This window comes from Lepisma saccharinum, chromosome 7 (genome assembly GCF_977018435.1).
Source record: "Lepisma saccharinum chromosome 7, izLepSacc3.1, whole genome shotgun sequence".
NCBI lineage: Eukaryota > Metazoa > Arthropoda > Insecta > Zygentoma > Lepismatidae > Lepisma > Lepisma saccharinum.
In genome coordinates, this window is record NC_139235.1 from 80405557 (window position 1) to 80425666 (window position 20110).

Below are 20110 nucleotides of genomic sequence, written 5' to 3' on the forward strand. Positions count from 1 at the left end.
TGCCCATCGGAGCAAGAAATTTCCTTTTGGCGGTATTCAACAGGCTTTGGTTGGAGGACTCTTTCCCCACTTCCTGGAAAGAAGCTATTATTGTTCCCATCCTGAAACCAGGTAAACAACGCACCGCAGCCTCGAGTTATAGGCCTATTGCCTTAACTAGCTGTGTGTGCAAGTTGATGGAACGCATGATCAACAAGCGTCTCACCTGGTTTTTGGAGGAAAACTCATTGATAAGTAATTTTCAATGTGGTTTTCGCTCCAACCGTTCCACACTGGACCATCTGGTTCAGCTGGAAACACATATTCAGGATGCATTCCTCAACAAGGAACATTTAGTTGCAGTTTTCTTTGACCTCCAAAAGGCATATGACACAACGTGGCGCTTTGGCATCCTAAAGCAGCTCCATTCTTGGGGCGTGCGTGGCCATAAGGCGTACTTTATTGAAATTTTTTTATCAGATCGCTTTTTCCGCGTACGTGTTGGGAACTCCTTTTCGGATCTTCACGAACAAGAGAACGGTGTCCCGCAGGGCAGCGTACTTAGTGTGACTCTTTTTGCCATAGCAGTAAACAGTGTTATGGCAAACATTCTTTCCCCTGTACATGGCCTCCTCTATGTCGACGACCTCACGGTCTTTTGTCGCTCACGGAATCTCGCGTCAGCTTCTCGTCAACTCCAACTGACGATAAACCGTTTGGTTGAGTGGTCCTCCCAAACAGGTTTCACCTTCTCATCCGAGAAATCCGTGTGTGTTCACTTTTGTCGTCAGCGTACATGTCATTTAGATCCTGACCTGTACATGGGGAAGTCTCCCCTGTGTTTCGTGAATGAGGTCCGCTTCCTGGGCCTCATTTTCGATAAGAAATTAACATGGCTACCTCACCTTCGCCAGTTAAAGTTCTCTTGTCTTCGAGTTCTCAACCTTTTACGCGTTTTATCTCATACTTCTTGGGGTGCTGATAGGACGGTATTGCTTCGTCTATACCGTGCACTCATCAGGTCGAAGCTAGATTATGGATGTGTTGTGTATTCTTCTGCTCGCCCATCTAGACTTCGCATCCTAGACACTGTCCACCATGCTGGTATACGTGTGTGCACTGGTGCCTTTCGGACCAGTCCAGTCGCCAGTTTGTACGTAGAGGCATCTGAGCCGTCGCTGTCTCTGCGAAGACAGCGGCTGGTAGTTAACTACTTCCTCCATCTTCGCTCGATGCCTTCACATCCTTCATTCCACACCATCTCAGACGAGGGTAGGCTGGCAAGGTATCGGCTCCACCCCAGTGTCACTAGACCATTTGGTGTTCGTGCAGACGAGATCCTGTCAGCACTTGGTGTTGACAGTGATCTTCCTGGCGTCTCTCCACTCATTTCGCCTCTCCCTACCTGGGAGTTTCCTGCACCTTCTATCGATTTTTCTCTGACTGCTCTTCCAAAGTCAGAGACACCAATGGTTGTATACCAGCAACGGTTTTTAGAACTTCGTGCGAAGCACCCCAATTTTAATGTGTTCTACACGGATGGGTCCAAGACATTCGAATCAGTTGGTTGCGCCTTCGTCCTAGACTCTCAAAGTTCCAGTTACTTGCTACATCCTGCCTGTTCCATCTATACGGCAGAGTTGTACGCCATTCTAAAGGCACTGGACTTTGCAGACGTCAATGGTCTGAAGAAAGTCCTTGTGTGCTGTGATTCGACCAGCGTGTTGCAGTCTCTGGATTCGCCGTATTCCCGGCATCCAGTAGCGCAACGCATATTCAGACGGCTTGTGTCCTTATCTGCCAGCACAGATGTACACTTCTGTTGGGTCCCTAGCCACGTGGGCATCCAGGGGAACGAAGCAGCTGATGCTGCCGCCAAGTCTGCTGATGCAGATGGCGACGTTCTCGTCCACCTTTTGCCAGCTAGCGACCTGCAGAATGTGTTCCGTTCTCGCCTTCTTGACACTTGGCAGACCGAGTGGGATGTGGAAACGGGGAACAAGCTTCACGCGGTTAAGCCCACCATAGGTGTTTGGCGTTCCTCGTCTCGTCCCTCTCGGCGAGAAGACGTTATTCTTACCCGCCTGCGTATAGGACACAGCCGTCTCACGCATGGTCACCTACTGCAAGGGCTGGACCCTCCGTTGTGTCGTACTTGTAATGTTATGTTAAGCATCCGACACATTCTCGTTGAATGTGTCGATCTTGCTTACCTCCGGCAGACTTTTAACCTTTCCGGCTGTTTGTCATCCCTCTTGGGTCATGACAGCAGTATTTTATCACGTGTTTTTAGTTTTTTGCGAAGAGCTGGACTCTTCCACCGTCTGTAAGGAGGTTTTTAGTTTATTCTGACTTTTTAATGTGTTGTGTTTGTCTCGTGCAGGTCTTTTTACAACCTTGCACTTTTAGTTTTTCCCAAGGGGCTATCTACACCCCTTTTTTAAAATTAAGTCGGAATTTTAGATAATGGGACATTTCCCCGTATACATAGAAGGGTGCGAAATGGCCTTAAGTGCCGACGCACCCATAAATTTTAACTCAATCAATCAATCATAACTTATTATTGCAAAAAAACAGAAAAAGTACATTCTGCTTTAAATTAAATTAAACATGTCGATGGGGGCTTTTAAAGTTCCGGTAAGATTTTCCCCCCTTCCCCTCCTGAATTCATCACTACCCTTCATTACAAGGCAAAGACATTACCACTACTCCATTGTGAAGATCTAATTTGAAAATGGGTTCTCTGCACGTTTTTGCTTTGGTAGCAAGGAGAGGGATGAGGTTGTGCTAATCAAACGAGCTACACCCTAAGGTTTCATTATAAGTGGAGTTGACTGTAGTGTTAATTGAAGCGCGTCTTAAAATGAAACAACACCGCCTGAAAACATGTACTGCATTCGTTATGAAGAACTTAAAATTCTCAACCAGTGAATATCCACACCCACCTTTGAATGAATGGAAATCTCCATGTTCAGAATGCATCAGTCACTCAGTGAAATAGCTCTTGAATTACAATAGGAGATTGAGCTGCATTAACTTCGGGGGGAAAAAATATGCTATTGGTACTATATGCAGCTATATTTATAATCGTTTAAGGGAAAGATCTTCTTTGAAGTTGTTTGAAGCCGATCACATCAATACAATATAACATACCATTACATATAAAACATAGACACAGAAACATATAAGGAAGTACACAAACATAATTTGTATTAGCTGGAAAGCAGCAGGAAGCCACAACATCGTGATTAACACCAACCTGGCTACACTGATATTCTAAGCACATACAAAGCAAGTAAAACACAACATACAACACCACTTGTGCAAGGTAGACTTCTACCTCCTTTGTAACACAAAGCTCCACATGGTATTCCTTTAAATAAAATCTTTTGATTCAAGAAAGTGTGGACCTTGTAATATAGCTGTAGATGTAACTTCTGAGAAGAAGGGTTGCAAATGCTTACATGAGGAAGAATAAAGTATTTACTATAAGAAATCACAGAATTTTATGTAAATTTATTTTTCATTTTTGACACTATAATGGTTATGGTTCAATGCTTGATATGGACACATACCTTATGGTTTAAGGGTCCGGAACATTGGTATGAAAACAGTTATTATGGTCTCCATACTGATGTTCCACTCTTAAACCATTAGGTATGCATCCATATCAAGCATTCAACTTTACTATGATAGGCATGCTTGTACTCATGAATCAAAACTAGATTCAAGTCCTGATCCAAGGCTGTCCAATACCATAGAGTAACAGCAATGTGATGCAATGTCATAACAGTTTGTACACACCACATTTTCCGCCTTATGAATCTCCTCCTTACTTTTTTCAGTTTTCTGGTATCTACAGCTTAACCAAGGCAAGACTGCCCCTGGCAAACTAAATTGCATAGTCATTGTTTTCTCCTCTTGTGACTGCACAATCTGGCAATGCAGGACGACGGAAACAATGCAAGCAATAAATTGCATTGCCATGTTCCCATTGCTCGTTATAGTTGAAAATTCAACCGCAGCAGCAGGGCATTCTTATTTTGGTCAAGCTGTAGCGCATGCATTGTTCTCCACTTCTGAAGTGTTTATGCCACTTAAATGCAGCATTTTGGTTCATGGTGTATTCCTCATTTACTTACCGTAGCATTACCAATGTTTGCTGTGCACTTCTACATAATTTCTAGAAAAATATATGTTAGCATGTTTATCGACTTTTTTTGTGTGCCACTAGATCTGTACACTGCCCATTGACTCCAAATTGTAAGGACATCCTCCCGGCTGTTCAGAAAACACCTGTGGCCAGATATCATGTATGTTGTGGTGTTGACACATGACAGTCCAAAAACTTAGCGAACCTCCGTGATGAAGTGGTTAGTGTGCGTGTGCTTTGATGTACCTGGGCACGGGTGTTCTTCATGAGTGTCCCTTCAACAATTTTATCACTGTTCCTCATGATTAGCCAAAAGTAACACAAAAGCGATGTAAAATAACCTATTTAAATCAATCAATCCAAGAAATTTTTGACTGAACTGGTAGTTACATTTTCACATCAGTCCTCCCCCCCCCCTGCACGAATGCTCTCTCTCTCTTTTTTTTTTGGAGAGAAATATGAGGTTCAAACTTTGGGTTCCGACATCCTTGTCAGCACCCATTCGACTGAACTACCAAGTCAGCCTTGGCTTCCATACTTGTTCATCCCAGTGTTTCTCTCCATTTTACCCAAAACATCAACATTTCCATAGAGTGTTCACTGCAATGCTACATGCTTTGGTGAAAAACTCATGCCTTTATGTGTCACAGTGATGTGTGAGATTAATCTAGTTCCTTAGATATACATCCAATCTGAAATGTTTCTTGATCTATTATTTGGAGGGAAATTATTGACAAGATGGAGGCCCAAAAGCAAAAAGATAAGCACCATGTGTCTTTATTTGCACAGCGGTGAGAATGTAAACATAAAGAGTGACATATGTAATTGAAAAACAAATAAAGAGTTCCTGTTGGGTAAATTCTAGACCATCTACCACTGTCTCGAGAACTACTGTCACTCTTGGTTCCTGAAGATGAGTCACCTAATTGTTGAAAGATTGGAAAATACCGATCAATAACCAATGAGAACCTGACAGTAACTTAGAAAACAAGCAGTGTGCTACAGAAGGCATGTGGTGAATATTTTTATTGTGCTCTCTTAAATTTGCAATCTACAAAATTTCAACTTCAGCTGTAACCAAAACTAAAGTTCAAGTCAATGTACTATGGAAGATTTGTTACCAGATGTAATGAAGGATGCAGTGATTTAAACCATGTGAAAAGCAGAATTATTGTCAATGAGGATTTTTCTAAATCACTTTGTAAATAAGAATTCTGCATTTGTTTCTCACCTAAGCTGGGATTCTGTGAGGAATTTGCTAAATATGTGCTTTATCCTTGTGTCTTTCTCTTTTGTTTTCTTTCATGAATGCTGTCCTCTGTGGTAGAGTGATTTGCACATTCACAAACAATACCCATGTCTCGGCTGGAATTTATTCCTGAGACCCCTGGCATAACAGTGTAAAAAAGTAAAGTGCTTCCCTGTGCTTTTGCATCACGCCATGAAGGCATATAGGGTGTGGTTAGGGCCCCACACTTTCTTGATCACGGCCGAAGGTGGGGGTGACGTGATCAGCACCCTGCCCCTGGCTGCCCAACTCCTCCTCCAGGTACCCTCTTAATATGATGCTGGGTGGGCGCTGGAGTCACTTGAACAGATGAAAAAAAATCCTGGAGCTCGGTTGTTAGGGTGTTGTTGTTGTTAGACCTGGGTTTGATTCCCGGTGGGGGAGAACCGCAATTTTTTTCCACCTGTTCAAGTGGCTCCAGCACCCACCCAGCATCGTATTAAGAGGGTACCTGGAGGAACCTCTGGGGGGGGGGGGGGTTAAGGCAGCCAGGAGCATGGTGCTGATCACATCACCCCCCCCTTCGGCTGTGATCGAGAAAGTGTGGGGCCCTAACCACACCCCTATACACCTTCATGGCATGGTACAAAAGCACAGGGGAGCACATTACTTTTTTACACTGTTATGCCAGGGGTTCCAGGTTCAAATCCCAGCCAAGACATGGATCTTCTTTGTGAATGTCTCTTCGTCAATTTGGTCATATCATCACTCCTCATCTTCGTGATTAGCCAATAGTGGAAGAAAACTTATGTAAAAATAACAAAAATATACTAAGGAATGTGCACCTTCATGAAGAATTAAAAATACGCAAGGATTTTAAAAGGAGTGTTTCCAGCAATTATAAAATGCTGAATCTGCAAGTATTGCATGACTTGAGTTTTAAGTCTCAACTTTATTCAGACAGGCTAATCTGGACGGGACTTGCAGTTTAAAGTGGTATATAAACCACTATGCTTCTCAACAAGGTGTCGAACCCCACGACCCCTTGATTCCAGAGTGATGATATTACAACTATACCATCGAGGAGGCCTAGAACATGTGAGAATGTTTACTGTGAACATGGTGTTTTTTGCTAACGGATGTCACAACAAGAACACCGGATTTGAATTGCGCAGTTGTCTTCTTGTTGTTGGGTTGGCAGCACTGTTATAAATTTAAGTACTGCTTCTTTTATTTATTGTTGTTGGGTTGACACCAGCTACCACACCTCCCAGATGATAGCCTTGATGCACGACAAATTTCCTGACAGAGTCCTTTCGCAATGGTGACCAGAACTGGCCAGCAAGGTCATGTGACCTGACACCCTCAGACTTTTCCCTTTAAGTATGTGAAATTGCCTGTTTATGAGAACAATCCCCGAACCCTACCAGAACTCAACGAGGAAATTCAAGATGTCATTGGCCAAATCAAGGAGCAAGTCTGTGTAAGAGTCATCGGTAATATGCAGCAAGTAGTGGGCACATATGACAGATATTCTTGTTGGGACACCATTTATAAGGAATATACTATGGTGCTAGTCTCCCCATCCCCAACTCGTGCTCGTCTGCACAAGGGTTTATCCAAAATCTTCCATCTGGGGGGTGTAAGGGAAAATTTAGAGCCAAAATGACCATAAATTGGTCTTTGTGATAAATTTTAGGGGATGTTGAGGAAATTTTTGGAGGGGTGTTGGGAGGAAAGGGTATATTTAAAACTACGGAAAACATGGCTCATGTCTCAATAGGAAATTTTCGAATTAGAAGCCCACCAGGAATAAACCTTATGAAAACAAAATTTCCTCTTACGCCATGCTACAAGCATGGTGATGTGATATGATAAGTACTTTTTCAGTCGTAGTAGTTTTTTTTTATCCACACACTATTTTTCACCTTTTATATGCTATTTAAATATTTGGAAGGAACTTTTCCAACATGCATCACAAGAACGTTCAGCATGCAACAAGCATTAATTCCTCACTTGCTTAAAACCTGTAGATGAATGGATGTACCTCTTTTGTGAAAAAAATTGAAACGGTGCCTTTCCCTGCACTAGTGGTTATCACCATGTCAGCATTGCCATGCAGTCTAGCTGGAAGCATCAAAATCTAGCAAGCTGAAAGCAGTTGAATAGGGGACAATACTCACCTCTGTGAGGTTGCAAAAATTACTATCCACATTACAGCTCCAAGCGCTGCACTCCAAAACATGATGGTAGCGTTGAAGATATCTATGAACAACCCTGCAACGAAGCATCCAATTCCGTAACCAAACCGCCATCCTCCACTTAACGTGCCTCTCGAGCTCACAAAATAGTCTAGAGTGAAACCTCTGCGGCCTTCTCCTGCTCGGATTAGCAACGCAGCACTAAGTCCTCGTAAAAGTGACAGTGGAACCAATCCCCATGCAACAGTTATTAGTGGGATAAGTAGCAGGTGGAGTGTTAGTGCGCACATTCCAAGGTAAATGGATTGGTGACAATCAGGGATGCTTTTCCCAAAACCTAGCATGCCGTTACGTTGAAATCTAGATCGATGCATGAACATGTACAAAAGGGGTATCTGTGAAAGCACAATGCCCGTAACATATGCTCCATACAAGTACTCGTAGTTAGTGCCGAAACCTCCCAGGCTGTCCATATGCCACAGAACGAACTCACTACAGCATGCTGTTATGGCACCTCCTATAACTGCTGTTAGTGAATACATAGCGGCTTTAACATCTCCAAACAATTCGTGCATAACTTTTCTTCCCCACTTCTCTTTCCCTGCCTTCCACGGTGTTTTCGAAGGTAAGGGGATGAAGAACGCAATCATTATTTCAACAACGATTATGAAAGTGAAAAGAAACAAATGAAGGGTTATTTGGTGCAGTCCTTGGTTAAAGAAGCATGGTGAGTTCACGACCAGAAAGCTCAAGATGAAACACATAAGTGCCGAAGCTGCTAACCCCCAAAGTTTATGCTCTCCAAACTTTTCGGTGTGTTCAGCATCGTCTAATTGATGCCACCAAAGTGCACCGACAACTGGTTCAGCGATGCAGCCAAAAGCCTCCGATAAACCAGCAATAAGTAACACCGTATGGAAGATAAAAATATGTGGAGTATTCACTACTTGCGAAATAACTTTTTGACGACCAGACCCATCAACGAGTTGTTTTCTTTGCAAATATGAGCCGTGTTCCAGTTGTCTTAACATATCCTGCTCTGAAATGCTGTCATAATCCACATTTTGCTGTCCTTTGCTATTGCTTGATTCAGCATTCTTGTCCACCAGGGATCTCTCAATTCGAAACTGGCTATTATCAAACTCATTTTGCATTTCCTCGTTTATATTTTCGACATCCGAAGGCAAAACTTCAACTTTTAACCTTCTTCCCGTATAATATGTGTTAAAATCTTGTTTTGACAGATGAGACTTCTTAAACATTTTCTTCTGGCGATGTTCTTTGAAGCGTAGAGGTGAATTCAGCACTGCTTTGCCAGATTTCAATGCATTATGGGGTTTCCCTGGGAGCTGTTTCGATACAGAACTTGGAAGTAAGCGGGATCTCTTTTGAATATTGCTTCTCAAACCAAATATCTTACTTTGTGCATCTACAGTTGGATCTCTATGATCATTTGCAATATTATGTTGCTTTGACCTCTGCATAGAATAAAAGTTACTCTGTCTGTGATTTGCAAAGTAATCATCATCATCATCATTGTTGTAAGGCAGCCTTGCATCATCTACATCTGGATAAACACCAGCAACTCGGTTGTCAGGTACGTTCCAGTCTTGAGTATTGCTTTTGTAAATGTACTGCTGAGGATCATATTGACCAAAATCTTGATTAATTGGTGGTGCATACATTTGGGAGAACTTGTTCTGCAGAAGCACGTCACTCCCTTTTCTTTTCTCAGATGGAAAACCTTGATTTATCTCATAGCTAGACAATGGATCCTCTTCACTATTTCCCAGTTCCTCCATGTTATAATTATTTGCATATTCTGGTGCGTTCACTCTGTGCATTGGTCTCTCGTAGAGATTACTTAACGGATCATCCACTGCTACATCTTGTCTGTCACGTGAAAAGTGTTGTTCGTGCGAGATATCATATGGAGACATAGCATTCCATGTCTGCTGTGCCTCGTCATCTGTCTCGTTACTTGCAGAAGCATCATATTGCGAACCTTTAAATGCTATAGAGTTGTTCAATTGCATGCTTTTAAAATGGTCATTTTGTCTCTCATTCGTATCATACTGACCATTCTGGACAGGCTGACGTGGTGTAGATTTAGCTTGTGCTGTAAACAGAGGAATCTTTGTTGTTACAGGCAGTGCACTAAAAGTACCTCTCACATCATTTTGCATAGACTCTTGCGTGAAGAAACCATTCAAGACTTCGGCAATAGTCACAGCCGTACTGTGCAACTGATCAAAATGTCTCGAATCTTGGACATTAGGTGTTGTGTCAGCTACTGCTTCTTTAGATTCCGTTAAATCTTGTGAACTGACACCGATTTCTTTATGAGGCACATACTGAGCCTGTGCACAGTGAGTCACATCATACGCAATACCTACAGGTGGAACAAACACTAAACACACGTACGTAACTGCAGTTACCATTAAAGATATAACTAAACAGGCTCTTTTGTTCTGACTATTTCGCATATGCCTCACCAGGAACAGAGAAACTGGGACGCATACCATACCGACCCACGATTGAACTCCACGCACTATCCCTGCTTCTACTGCAGACAGTCCGAGATATTTAAGGTACAAAGGGAAAAAGGGCATCATACAATTCTGCCCAACAATTAAAAAGACTAGAAAAATATTTGTTGTTATTCTTGCATAAGCAAACTTTTGAAGGGGCAGCATTGTGCTTATTGAGATGGAACGGGGAAGTTTATTGGCAAAAATCGATGCAAGTAGTGTATATGGCACTCAGAATAATGCATTGTACTCTTCTTTGGGATTACATGACTAGATTCAACTCAGTTTCCCTACATCTTCTGCATGTTTCCAGCCCTGAAAATACAAGGAATATATTACATTTTTTTTATAAACCGAATTTCATGTATGTTGCAAAAAGAAATGTCACATACTATTTCACCAATTAATTTTGAATGACTACTGCTCTTGTAGTCATGTAGAGACCGCAAAGTAACACCTTACACCCTTATCCACCCTAGCTGGCCTTAGTTACAAAAATACTTGAAATAAATATAAGTATATATCACTATGAATTTGTCACCATACTGAAATGCATATTAATAATACAAATTCATTTTGCAGATACATATATCTTAAGTAACTGTAATTGAATTTTTGTTTTAAGTCCACTTTGTGCACAGTAAGGCTTAATCAGGACTGGACCTACAGTTTAAAGTGGGATCCAAACCACTATGTCCCTCCACCAGGTATCGAACCCGGGACACCTTGATTACAAGGTGACAACGCTACCACTGCACCATCGGGGGGGGGAGGGGGCATTTAAGTAACTGTAAGATCTTGATGATAGCATAAGGGCTAACAATGTTACGGCATAAGCACAGGATCTCAGGTTGTTTCCCAGTGGAGGCATATTTCACAGTGGTTTCAATCTCACTCTAAACTGTAGGACCAGTCCTGATTAGCCTATCAGGGCATAAAATGTACCTGAACAGTGGTCAAATTAATTAATATGATTTCCAACTGCCACATGGATGCCAAAGGTTTGATTCTGATGGTGGGTAGTAAAAGGCAGGAGATTTTCCGTCTGTGTCCATATGGAAGCAGCTCTGGAATGAAATTCGGACAAGGAGTCATGCACAGAGGAAGTAAAAGGACATTTGGATACTGCAAATAATTATTGAAGCAAGTTTGAAGTATGAATTTTATTCATTTGTGAGGAATCGCCTTGTGAAAAGTAGGCTGTGCAAGTCACTGCACTCATTAGTGACCATTGTCTGAAGCATAACTTTCACACAGAAAATATCATATGTGAGGGGTGAAGGAAGGGCCCAAGTTTCAACTGTTTAATTTAGAGCTGAACCAATACCAATTTCAACCGATACTGATACTGATGCCGATACATGCACCAATTCAGGGTGCAAAATCATTTAAGACTGGTGGGGGAGAAACATCTTATTCTACAAACTCCCTCCCCACAAACATACATATAAATTATACAATATACATATTTATAATGTTATTAAAAGTAAAAATAAATTACATAATAAATTACTAAATTAAAAATATATTATTATTATAAAGTAGGAAAATACGCCCTTTACTAACTGGATAAAAATGTTAATAAATTATGAAATAATTGAAGTGGTTTTATTATGTGTAAGTTTTTATTAAGTTTTTGCTTTATGTTAATATAAATAAATTAGATTTCATAGTAATTATTGTTTTGCATTCTTGTTTTACTTTTATTGTGCGTATTGATGTAGATTTGTTAATGATCTCTTGAGAGAGAAAAAGCATTGAACACTCACAACTACACTAATTTGCGTGTGTATTCGATATTAGTCTTAGTACAGTATATTTGAAATTAAAAGTAATTGTTTATCTTTTGTTTGTTGTAACAAAAACTATCCCCCGCCGAAATTTTTTTGGTGGGGGCAAATCCCCCTGATCACGCACCCTGCACCAATTCCCACCAATACTTGAAAATTGAAATAATTAGAAGTTGTTCAAAATACTTATTAATATTTGCATGCTAAGTATTCCACTCTCATAAATTGACTGGAACTTTTGCTTTAAAATACTCGAGAATTACGTCAGATTGTTAAATTACGTGTTATGTTATTACAAAAATCAGTTTTCACACAAAACTGGTGCAACGTACAAAGCAGGGTTGTTAAAGGTTCAGGAACACATAAAATCAAATCTAATGGGTTATGTTATACTGCGTTCCGCTGCAGGACCGAAACCTTTTTAACACAAAATTTAAATTCGGTACAAGTATTGTTTAATTGAAAAACGTTTCCTGGATCGGATTCCCAGACATCCCGTAAAATACGGGAACATTCTGTTCATCATTAAGGCATCCCATCGTCCCAACAAAAGTCCTCGGGACAGCGTTTTGTCCCACATTTCTATGATAGGAATCGTCAAGTCAACCTGAGTCAGTAACCACAAAAACCTGGGTAACAGTATGGTATAGTGAAAACACATTTCTTCAAATTTACAGGAGAAACTACTTACGGAACTGAGTTTCTGTAGAAGCTCATGGAAGTGTTTTCTCCCTTCATTCAACTTATTTGGCCGGTAAATCATGTATTTTTCGACATAAATGTATCTCCGATGCACGATAGCTCTTGCCACCATTACAGTCGACTACGTGAATCAAATGTTCAGTGTGTTCGATTATGTAACCTCCTGTTAGTGTAGCAACCACACGGTAGTTTTACAAGATGACGTGTGAAGGTTGCATTGTGATTTTTTTTTCCAATTTAATTTTCTGTTTGCGTAACCTAACTGAACCTAACCTAACCTTCCATGAATGGTTCGTGCATCAATTTTTGCTTAAAAACCTTTTGTGAATAGTTTGTGCGACATTTTTCGGTTAATAAGTGAAGGTTGCATCGTGAATTTTCTTTGGTATAATTTAACAATACAGGGAATTTATCCAATTTGTTTGAAATTTGGGCCTCGTAATCACGAAAATGCACTTAAAATTTGGCGCCTATTTGGGGGCAGGTGAATCCAGCCAATTTCTAACATGCCTTTAACAGGGACTCTATAGAGAAAGCCGGGGAGCCGGAGCGGAGCAGAGGCGGGGCTGTGTTAGTGGTTGGGGGCGGTAGGTCAATTACCCCAGGGGCGGAGCCTGGAATCAGTGGGAAATTTGGAAATCAAGGGTGTAGAAATAAGAACTTAATTTAGATTATTTTGCTATTTCCAAGTGTGAGCGCCAAATTTTAACTGCAGATTTGTGATTAGGGGGCCAAAATTAGTGAGTATGCCGAATTTCAAACAAAATGGAGAAATTCCCGGTATTGTAAAATCGCTCCTTTTTTTTCCAATTTAATTTTCTGTTTGCCTAACCTAACTGAACCTAGCCTAACCTTCCGTGAATGGTTTCTGGATCAATTTTTGCTTAAAAACCTTCTGTCAATAGTTTGTGCAGCGTTTTTCAGTTAATAAGTTTGGAAACACTGCATATCAGCTGACGATAGACAACATGAGACAAGATTGGCTAGACTCTAGTTTACGTCCTTCTTGCGCAATCCTTCTTGCCCGTTACAAAACCGTGCTAGCAGACAGCCGGCGCTCCGGCATCCGTAGGGTAAGTAAGTTTTTCTTTTTACACTTTCTGTCACTAACCATTCACGGAAACGAGGTATGCCTACGAGGTTAGGTTAGGTTCCATTAGCATTCATTTCACCCCTAAATATGTGCTTCATCATCGAAAAATGTCCTCAGTACATTCAATCACGCATATCCGGACAACATCGGTTTTTCTCGATTTTCTCCTCCATGAAATTTTTCCTCGCCTTGGGATTTACTTTGTTTAATTCCTTATAAAATAACCTTTCCAACGATATATGACACGTATTCCTTAGGAAAAGGACGTAGAGTCTTACACCAAAATCTGTGCAGTACATGCTTATAGATATGTACAGATTTCGATTCATGCAGAAAATGCATGCCTATCATGATGGCATCATAATTACACAATCGGAACGTGAGCCCTGTTCATATCACTAATATTTGGGCAGACAGACCCCGCCTACCTCTGCATCTATCCTCCCTATGTACCTTGATGCACCATCTATTTCTACGAATTTCTCACTTTTGACTAAAAGAAATGATGTTCCAAACTAACGGACAAATATTCCGATGTAGGTTTGCAAGGTCCAGCCTACATCCGTCCCTCCACCCTCGAATTTTTTTATTTTTGTCAGGAATAACTGTAGCTTTTTAGGACGTGTTATGAATATTTTAGGGCGCGGAAACGTGGTTTTTCATATAATTGGAGGTGGTGGGGCGACTGTCATACAGAATATACAAAAAAGCTAGATTAACGGAAGTGGTGGCAAGTTCACCCAAAGTCAACATATTGAACGGATGTGACAATTCTAAACCTAGTCGTAAATAAATATGTACGTCAGTACTTGTAAACCATTGAATCTAACGTACAAATTCATGCCTCAACACCTTCCTCTCCCAATATTAGTAGGTTCTTACCTCTTAAATAAGTTTTTCGCATAATATTTTCGGAAACAAGCGAACCAAACACTAAAGCCCAAAGCCGCACGCGCATTTCATTTGTTTACGAGTACAGAATACAGGCTTGACTGTGCAATTTGTCCAAGAGGGTACAGCACCTCATATTTGACTAATTGTCTGTCTTCTAGACATAATGAACTAGTTAAAAAGAGTTCATATATTGTGATTTCATTTGCAGAGTTAAATCATGAAAATATTTAACAGAAGGGAAAAAAATAACTATACAAAATGAATTGTAATTGATTTCTTTATACAGCATATTTGCAAATCAACGCACATATTTATTGCAAATTGTAGTTTATAATTAATTTCTTTAATTCAACCAGTTCCATTCTTTGCTAATATAAGCTTTTACCAAAAAATGTTGGCAAATGTAACATATAATAATTTGCTAAACTACGCATATTATCATTTGATCCCGTGATCCTCTCTATGACGTAATGTGCCACGATGGCCGAAGCCGGTGTAAACACCCATTTGTCCGAGATGAAAATTGAAGAAAAATCTTCCGTCAAGGTTTGGAAATATCCTATAACCTTATATTTTTGTAAACAAGGATGCTTTTTGAATATACTATATACATAGGAAATAGCGATTCTGATACTCGCTTGAATACGATAAGTGACATGGTTCAACTCAAGTTCTTGGACCGAATCTTAAAAATATTTATTCTCTTGAAAATTACATGACATGTACTGCTCTTATTTTATCTGTTTTCAGAATTTTGTAATTTTTTATATTATAATTATACCAATTATGCACGCACTTGCCAAGAAATTTCAGAATGCAATGGCTTCTAAACTTGTACGTGCTTCTAATAGGTGAATAGATTTATATTTTTTGGTAAAAATGTGATATTCCCCGGACACCTACAGTATGTAACATTCTTATTCGTACACACGGATTTTCAAAGAAAATGCTTTAATATCTGAAAGGAAATACACTCTTTAGAAATTGTTTCTTTACAATTCAATAACTAATATCATTAGGAACATAAAATCTTACCCAAATTCTGTATAACCAATGACAATAATAAATTAAATGAAACTGAAAGAGAAACATGCCATTTTTTGTACAACTTTTCTATTCGTACACTTAATAATATAAAAGAAAAATGTATATTCAGAGCAAATTGACTGACAGTTCTAATACTTTGATGCGTATCCTTTGGCTTTAATTACTGCTTGACACCTGTTCTTCATAGAATTAACCAGTTTCCGACATGTTTCAGAGCTTATTTTATTCCACTCGGCTTGAACACCAGTTTTCAACTCTTGTTTGGACTTGACGCCTGCTTTATGGACTCGCCTCTTCAAAATTGACCATAAATGCTTAACGGGATTTAAGTCTGGACTTTGAGCTGGTGTTTGTAGTACTTTGGGCACATTCCATATTAGCCAATTCATGTTAACTCGCGCCTTATGCTTATTGTCATTGTCTTGTTAGAATCTTTAGATAGGCGGCATGTCCATTTTTTGGGCACTCTGCTTTACGTTGTTCTTCAATATGTCCAAATAGACACATCCATCCATGATACCATCAATAAACTGGATGGTACCAACACCTTTGGACGACATACAGCCCCAAATCATTAATGAACAACCACCATGTTTAACTGTTGGAACTGTGTTAATATGATCATTGTCTTAATTTGATTTTCTCCAGACCCTATTTATCCCATCTGACCCGTATATATTAATCTTGGACTCGTCTGACCATATGACACTATCCCAAAATTCCTGGTCCTTCTGGATGTGCTCTTTCGCGAATGAAAGTCTATTACTGCGATTCACCTTATTTACATACGGCCTCTTTCGTGGTATTCTGCCATGATATCCATGTTTCCACAAGGCACGTCGGACAGTTTGATCGGACATTATCTTGCCAGCAACATTTTCTACTAACGGTCGTAACTGAGGAACACTTAGTCGGGGGTTTTCTCGCACTCTTTTTAAAATAAAGCGTTCATCACGTTTATTCAACCGTCTGTCTTTTGGTTTTCTCGGCACATTCTGTGTTGAACCTTCCTCTCTAAATTTGTTTACTATGTATTGAACTTTGGAGTGTGATTTATTGACTTTGTCCAATTTATCTTAACGAATAACCTCTAAGGGCCAAATTTATAATAACATCATTCAGCTCGGAACTAAGTTCCTTCAAATTGCTCATTTTGAACACACTGATAGATAGACGATAGGCTTACAACAATACCTACGCTAGCATTCCGCTTGACGGGGAGCGTGCCTGCATGTTCAAACTTGTTACGAAGTTGAAAACTGCACGAAATCCCCCGAATAGCGGTGGCGCTGTATGCGAGGAAGATTGAAACTCTTGCCTGTACGAATAACAATGTTGCATGAAACAGCGTGTTTTTATCTTTTCACACAAATTATATGCTCTGTTTATACACTTTGAACATACATTTTTATTGACATTTGTTGGTGAAACCTTCATTAACATTAATTTCCAGGTACATATGAAAATAATTATATTTACTAGTAGATATGACATTTTTTCCTCGGAAATTCTATGTGTACGAATAACAATGTTACATACTGTATAACTTCTTCGTTTTGTCAATTTTTGACATTTGTACCTATCTGCTTCGCGGAACATTCTTTAACGTGTATTCAGGTTTTTTTGATCAAAGTAATTGCAATTTTTTTTTTTTTTTAAAAAAAAAGTGTTTTTGTAACTGAAGAACGTACGTTTCTGCAAATGGTTTGTGAGGCTATGTGTCAATGGTTCGTGGGGCTATGCGAGAATGGTGTGTGGGGCTACGCATATTTTTTTCGAAACCGATTTTTAACTATTCTAACCTATATGTGACCCTACCTAACCTAACCTTACCGGAAATGGTTCGTGGGGCTATGCGGCAATGGTTGAAGTTCCGCTATGAAACATTCCCACATCACACAAAACACCTTCCAGATGTTAGACAATCCTACAGGAACTTTTTACCGTAAGTAGTTTCTTCTGTAAAAATGAAGAAATCTGTCTGGGGAATATCAGATTAGGGTAGCGAAATGAAATTTTAGAGGTGTTATGAATTTATTGAAATGTGCTGAAACTCATTTTTTTACTCCCATACCCTCTCTGGTATGATAATTTGGTAATTGCCCTTGTGTTTGTGTTGTTTGCAAGTTAGAGATTTGCACCCAAATGAACCATATTAACTTTTGTGTGTGAAATTGGGTCATGTATTATTTCCTCAATAAAAGACATTAAGATGTTCCTTTGCAGCCAATTGAGCATCCTGTGTTGGCCGAAGTGGAATTCCAGGCTTCTCAGGTGATAGATCGATTTGAGGAAGCAGCTGAGAAGGAAGATGTGCCCGGTGGCCAAGCATGGAAGAGCTCCCATGGGTTTCTTCCTCTCCCTGGGAAACCATCTACAGAAGTACTCAAATTGGTAGAGGTAAGACAGAAGGCAAATAACTTGATAATATTAAGAGGGAGCGATTTTACAATACCGGGAATTTCTCCATTTTGTTTGAAATTTGGCATACTCACTAAATTAGGGCTCCTAATCACGAATCTGAAGTTAAAATTTGGTGCTCATGTGTCAAACTTGCAAAATAAGAGGGTCAGTCATCGCAACCGACAATGCACAATTGCTCATTATTTATCGCAAGATTTTCCGTTTCGAATACTTAAAGAACGAAATATATATATTCCTGATATTACTACGACCTAAAATTTTTTAACTATGTTTCCTAACCTAACCTAGCCTAACCTAACTACGCGCCAATGGTCCGTGGGGCTAGCCACAATTCAGGAATTTCTATACGTGAGCGCCACATTTTAAGTGCAGATTCGTGATTAGGAGACCCAAATTAGTAAGTATCCGAAGTTTCAAAATTGGAGAAATTCCCTGTATTGTTAAATTATACCATTAAGAGGAACAAGCCCTTTGTAATGATGGCTGTTCAACTTCTGATTACTGGATGCTTGTCTTGTCATTATACATGCACCTGCTCTACTTCATGGTGCCATTGCTAGATTGTTGTCTAGAACATGAACAAGTACTGGTATCTTTGAAACGTGTTCCATTGATTTCTTTGAAAAGAGATTTCTTTATTTACGTGTGCATTCATTTGTGTGTGATGCAATTAGGCCGAAATTGTTTTTTTTTGTGTGTGTGTGAAATATTTATTTGTATTGAAATGCTTTTATGAGTCGACTACGCAGGTTCAGTGGTGTTGGATTAGTATTGCAATAGTTTCTTCTTCATCATGTGTATACGTTTCTTTAATCGGAGGAATGGTTCACCTTTTTAAAAAAAATGCTTGTGTGAGTCGGTTAGGCAGGTTAAGTAGTGCCTTAGTGTTATTTCATTTCCAGCAACTAAAATTAAGTGTGTCTGGTGCCAAATTTGTGTGCAGTTACTGCTTTCATGACTTAAAAGCAACAGATTTACATTCTACAAACTTTAAACATTATGTCACACTCATTTCTACAATTTCAAATGCTTTCTTCATTCCTTCAAGAAAAGAAAAATCATCATACATATTCCAAGTATTTTTGGGAGAACATGAAAATATCATTTTGAAAATTATTCATTGCAGCACATAAATGAATAGAAGGAAGAGTGAATTAATCATTTTCAGTCCAAAATGCCAAAACGTAAGTTTGATTTGTGAAAATAATGCAGTTGAAATTGTTCCTCCATAAGAGGTAGTAAGTGGAATCCTGAAAATATTAGTTTTGATCATATTTTCACAACATGGTCTCTGTGTCAGTGATGGACTTGGAAGTCCAACTTTCATTTGAAATATTGGGAGTGGAAGAGGCATTTTAAATTATTTACATAAGCATCAACACACTTCCTCCTCCCCTTAAACATATCAAAAAGATTACATGAAACAGCAGATTGGAAAATAATTAACAAATGGTTATGGATCAGATGTCTCTGTACAGGCAGAATGAAAACTTTGTTAGTGAATAATAAAATAGAATAGAATTGCATTTATTGACCAGGCATGAATCAGCCTTATGGGCCGTTCTTACAACAAACTTACATCACGCCCATTGTCACAATATGTACATATCTGTTTGTTCTAATGTTTCATTAAGCTTGATCAGCACTTGAAGTGGAAATTGCTAGCAGAGGAGATGCCGTGGGTCGAGCACTGAGCATGATGTGAAAACTAGCAGATATTATTCACTAAAACATGTAATGTCACATGAAGTGCAATATTGAAGACTTTGCTAATAAATTTGAAAACTGAACGAAATACTCTTTCTAACCTCCCCTCCCCATACATGCACACGCACTAAAAAGATCTGAAACGTGTATTATAGATGTATGTGTTTAAAAAAAATTGACATTTTTTAACATTACAATGAAAACAAATGAGTAGGGGTTTCTCTCAACAAGTGAATGTTGGAAAAATACACAGGATTAGGGTTAACCCGATACCAATGCCGATGTATTTGTATCGGTTGGAATTTATTTACTGATACCGGCTGATACTTTCCTGCCCCTTTGGTCTTTCACGGACTCCACA

General features: G+C 39.5%; 2 protein-coding genes across 2 annotated transcripts in view; one reads left to right on the forward strand and one right to left on the reverse strand.

Annotated features, from left to right (window-relative positions):
* LOC145989951 (protein yellow-like) overlaps positions 1-14642 on the reverse strand; it is a 140398-nt gene extending 125756 nt beyond the window's left edge. The window contains exons 1-2 of the mRNA XM_083125488.1: positions 14560-14642; positions 7544-10407 (exon numbers count right to left, since the gene is read on the reverse strand). Of these exons, the coding sequence (XP_082981614.1) occupies positions 7544-10257 (2714 nt within the window). The 5' untranslated portion in view covers positions 10258-10407; positions 14560-14642. The remainder of the gene's footprint in view (positions 1-7543; positions 10408-14559) is intronic.
* A 406-nt stretch (positions 14643-15048) lies between these two features.
* LOC145989952 (putative pyridoxal-dependent decarboxylase domain-containing protein 2) overlaps positions 15049-20110 on the forward strand; it is a 56034-nt gene continuing 50972 nt past the window's right edge. Inside the window, exons 1-2 of the mRNA XM_083125490.1 lie at positions 15049-15117; positions 17845-18018. Of these exons, the coding sequence (XP_082981616.1) occupies positions 15052-15117; positions 17845-18018 (240 nt within the window). The 5' untranslated portion in view covers positions 15049-15051. The remainder of the gene's footprint in view (positions 15118-17844; positions 18019-20110) is intronic.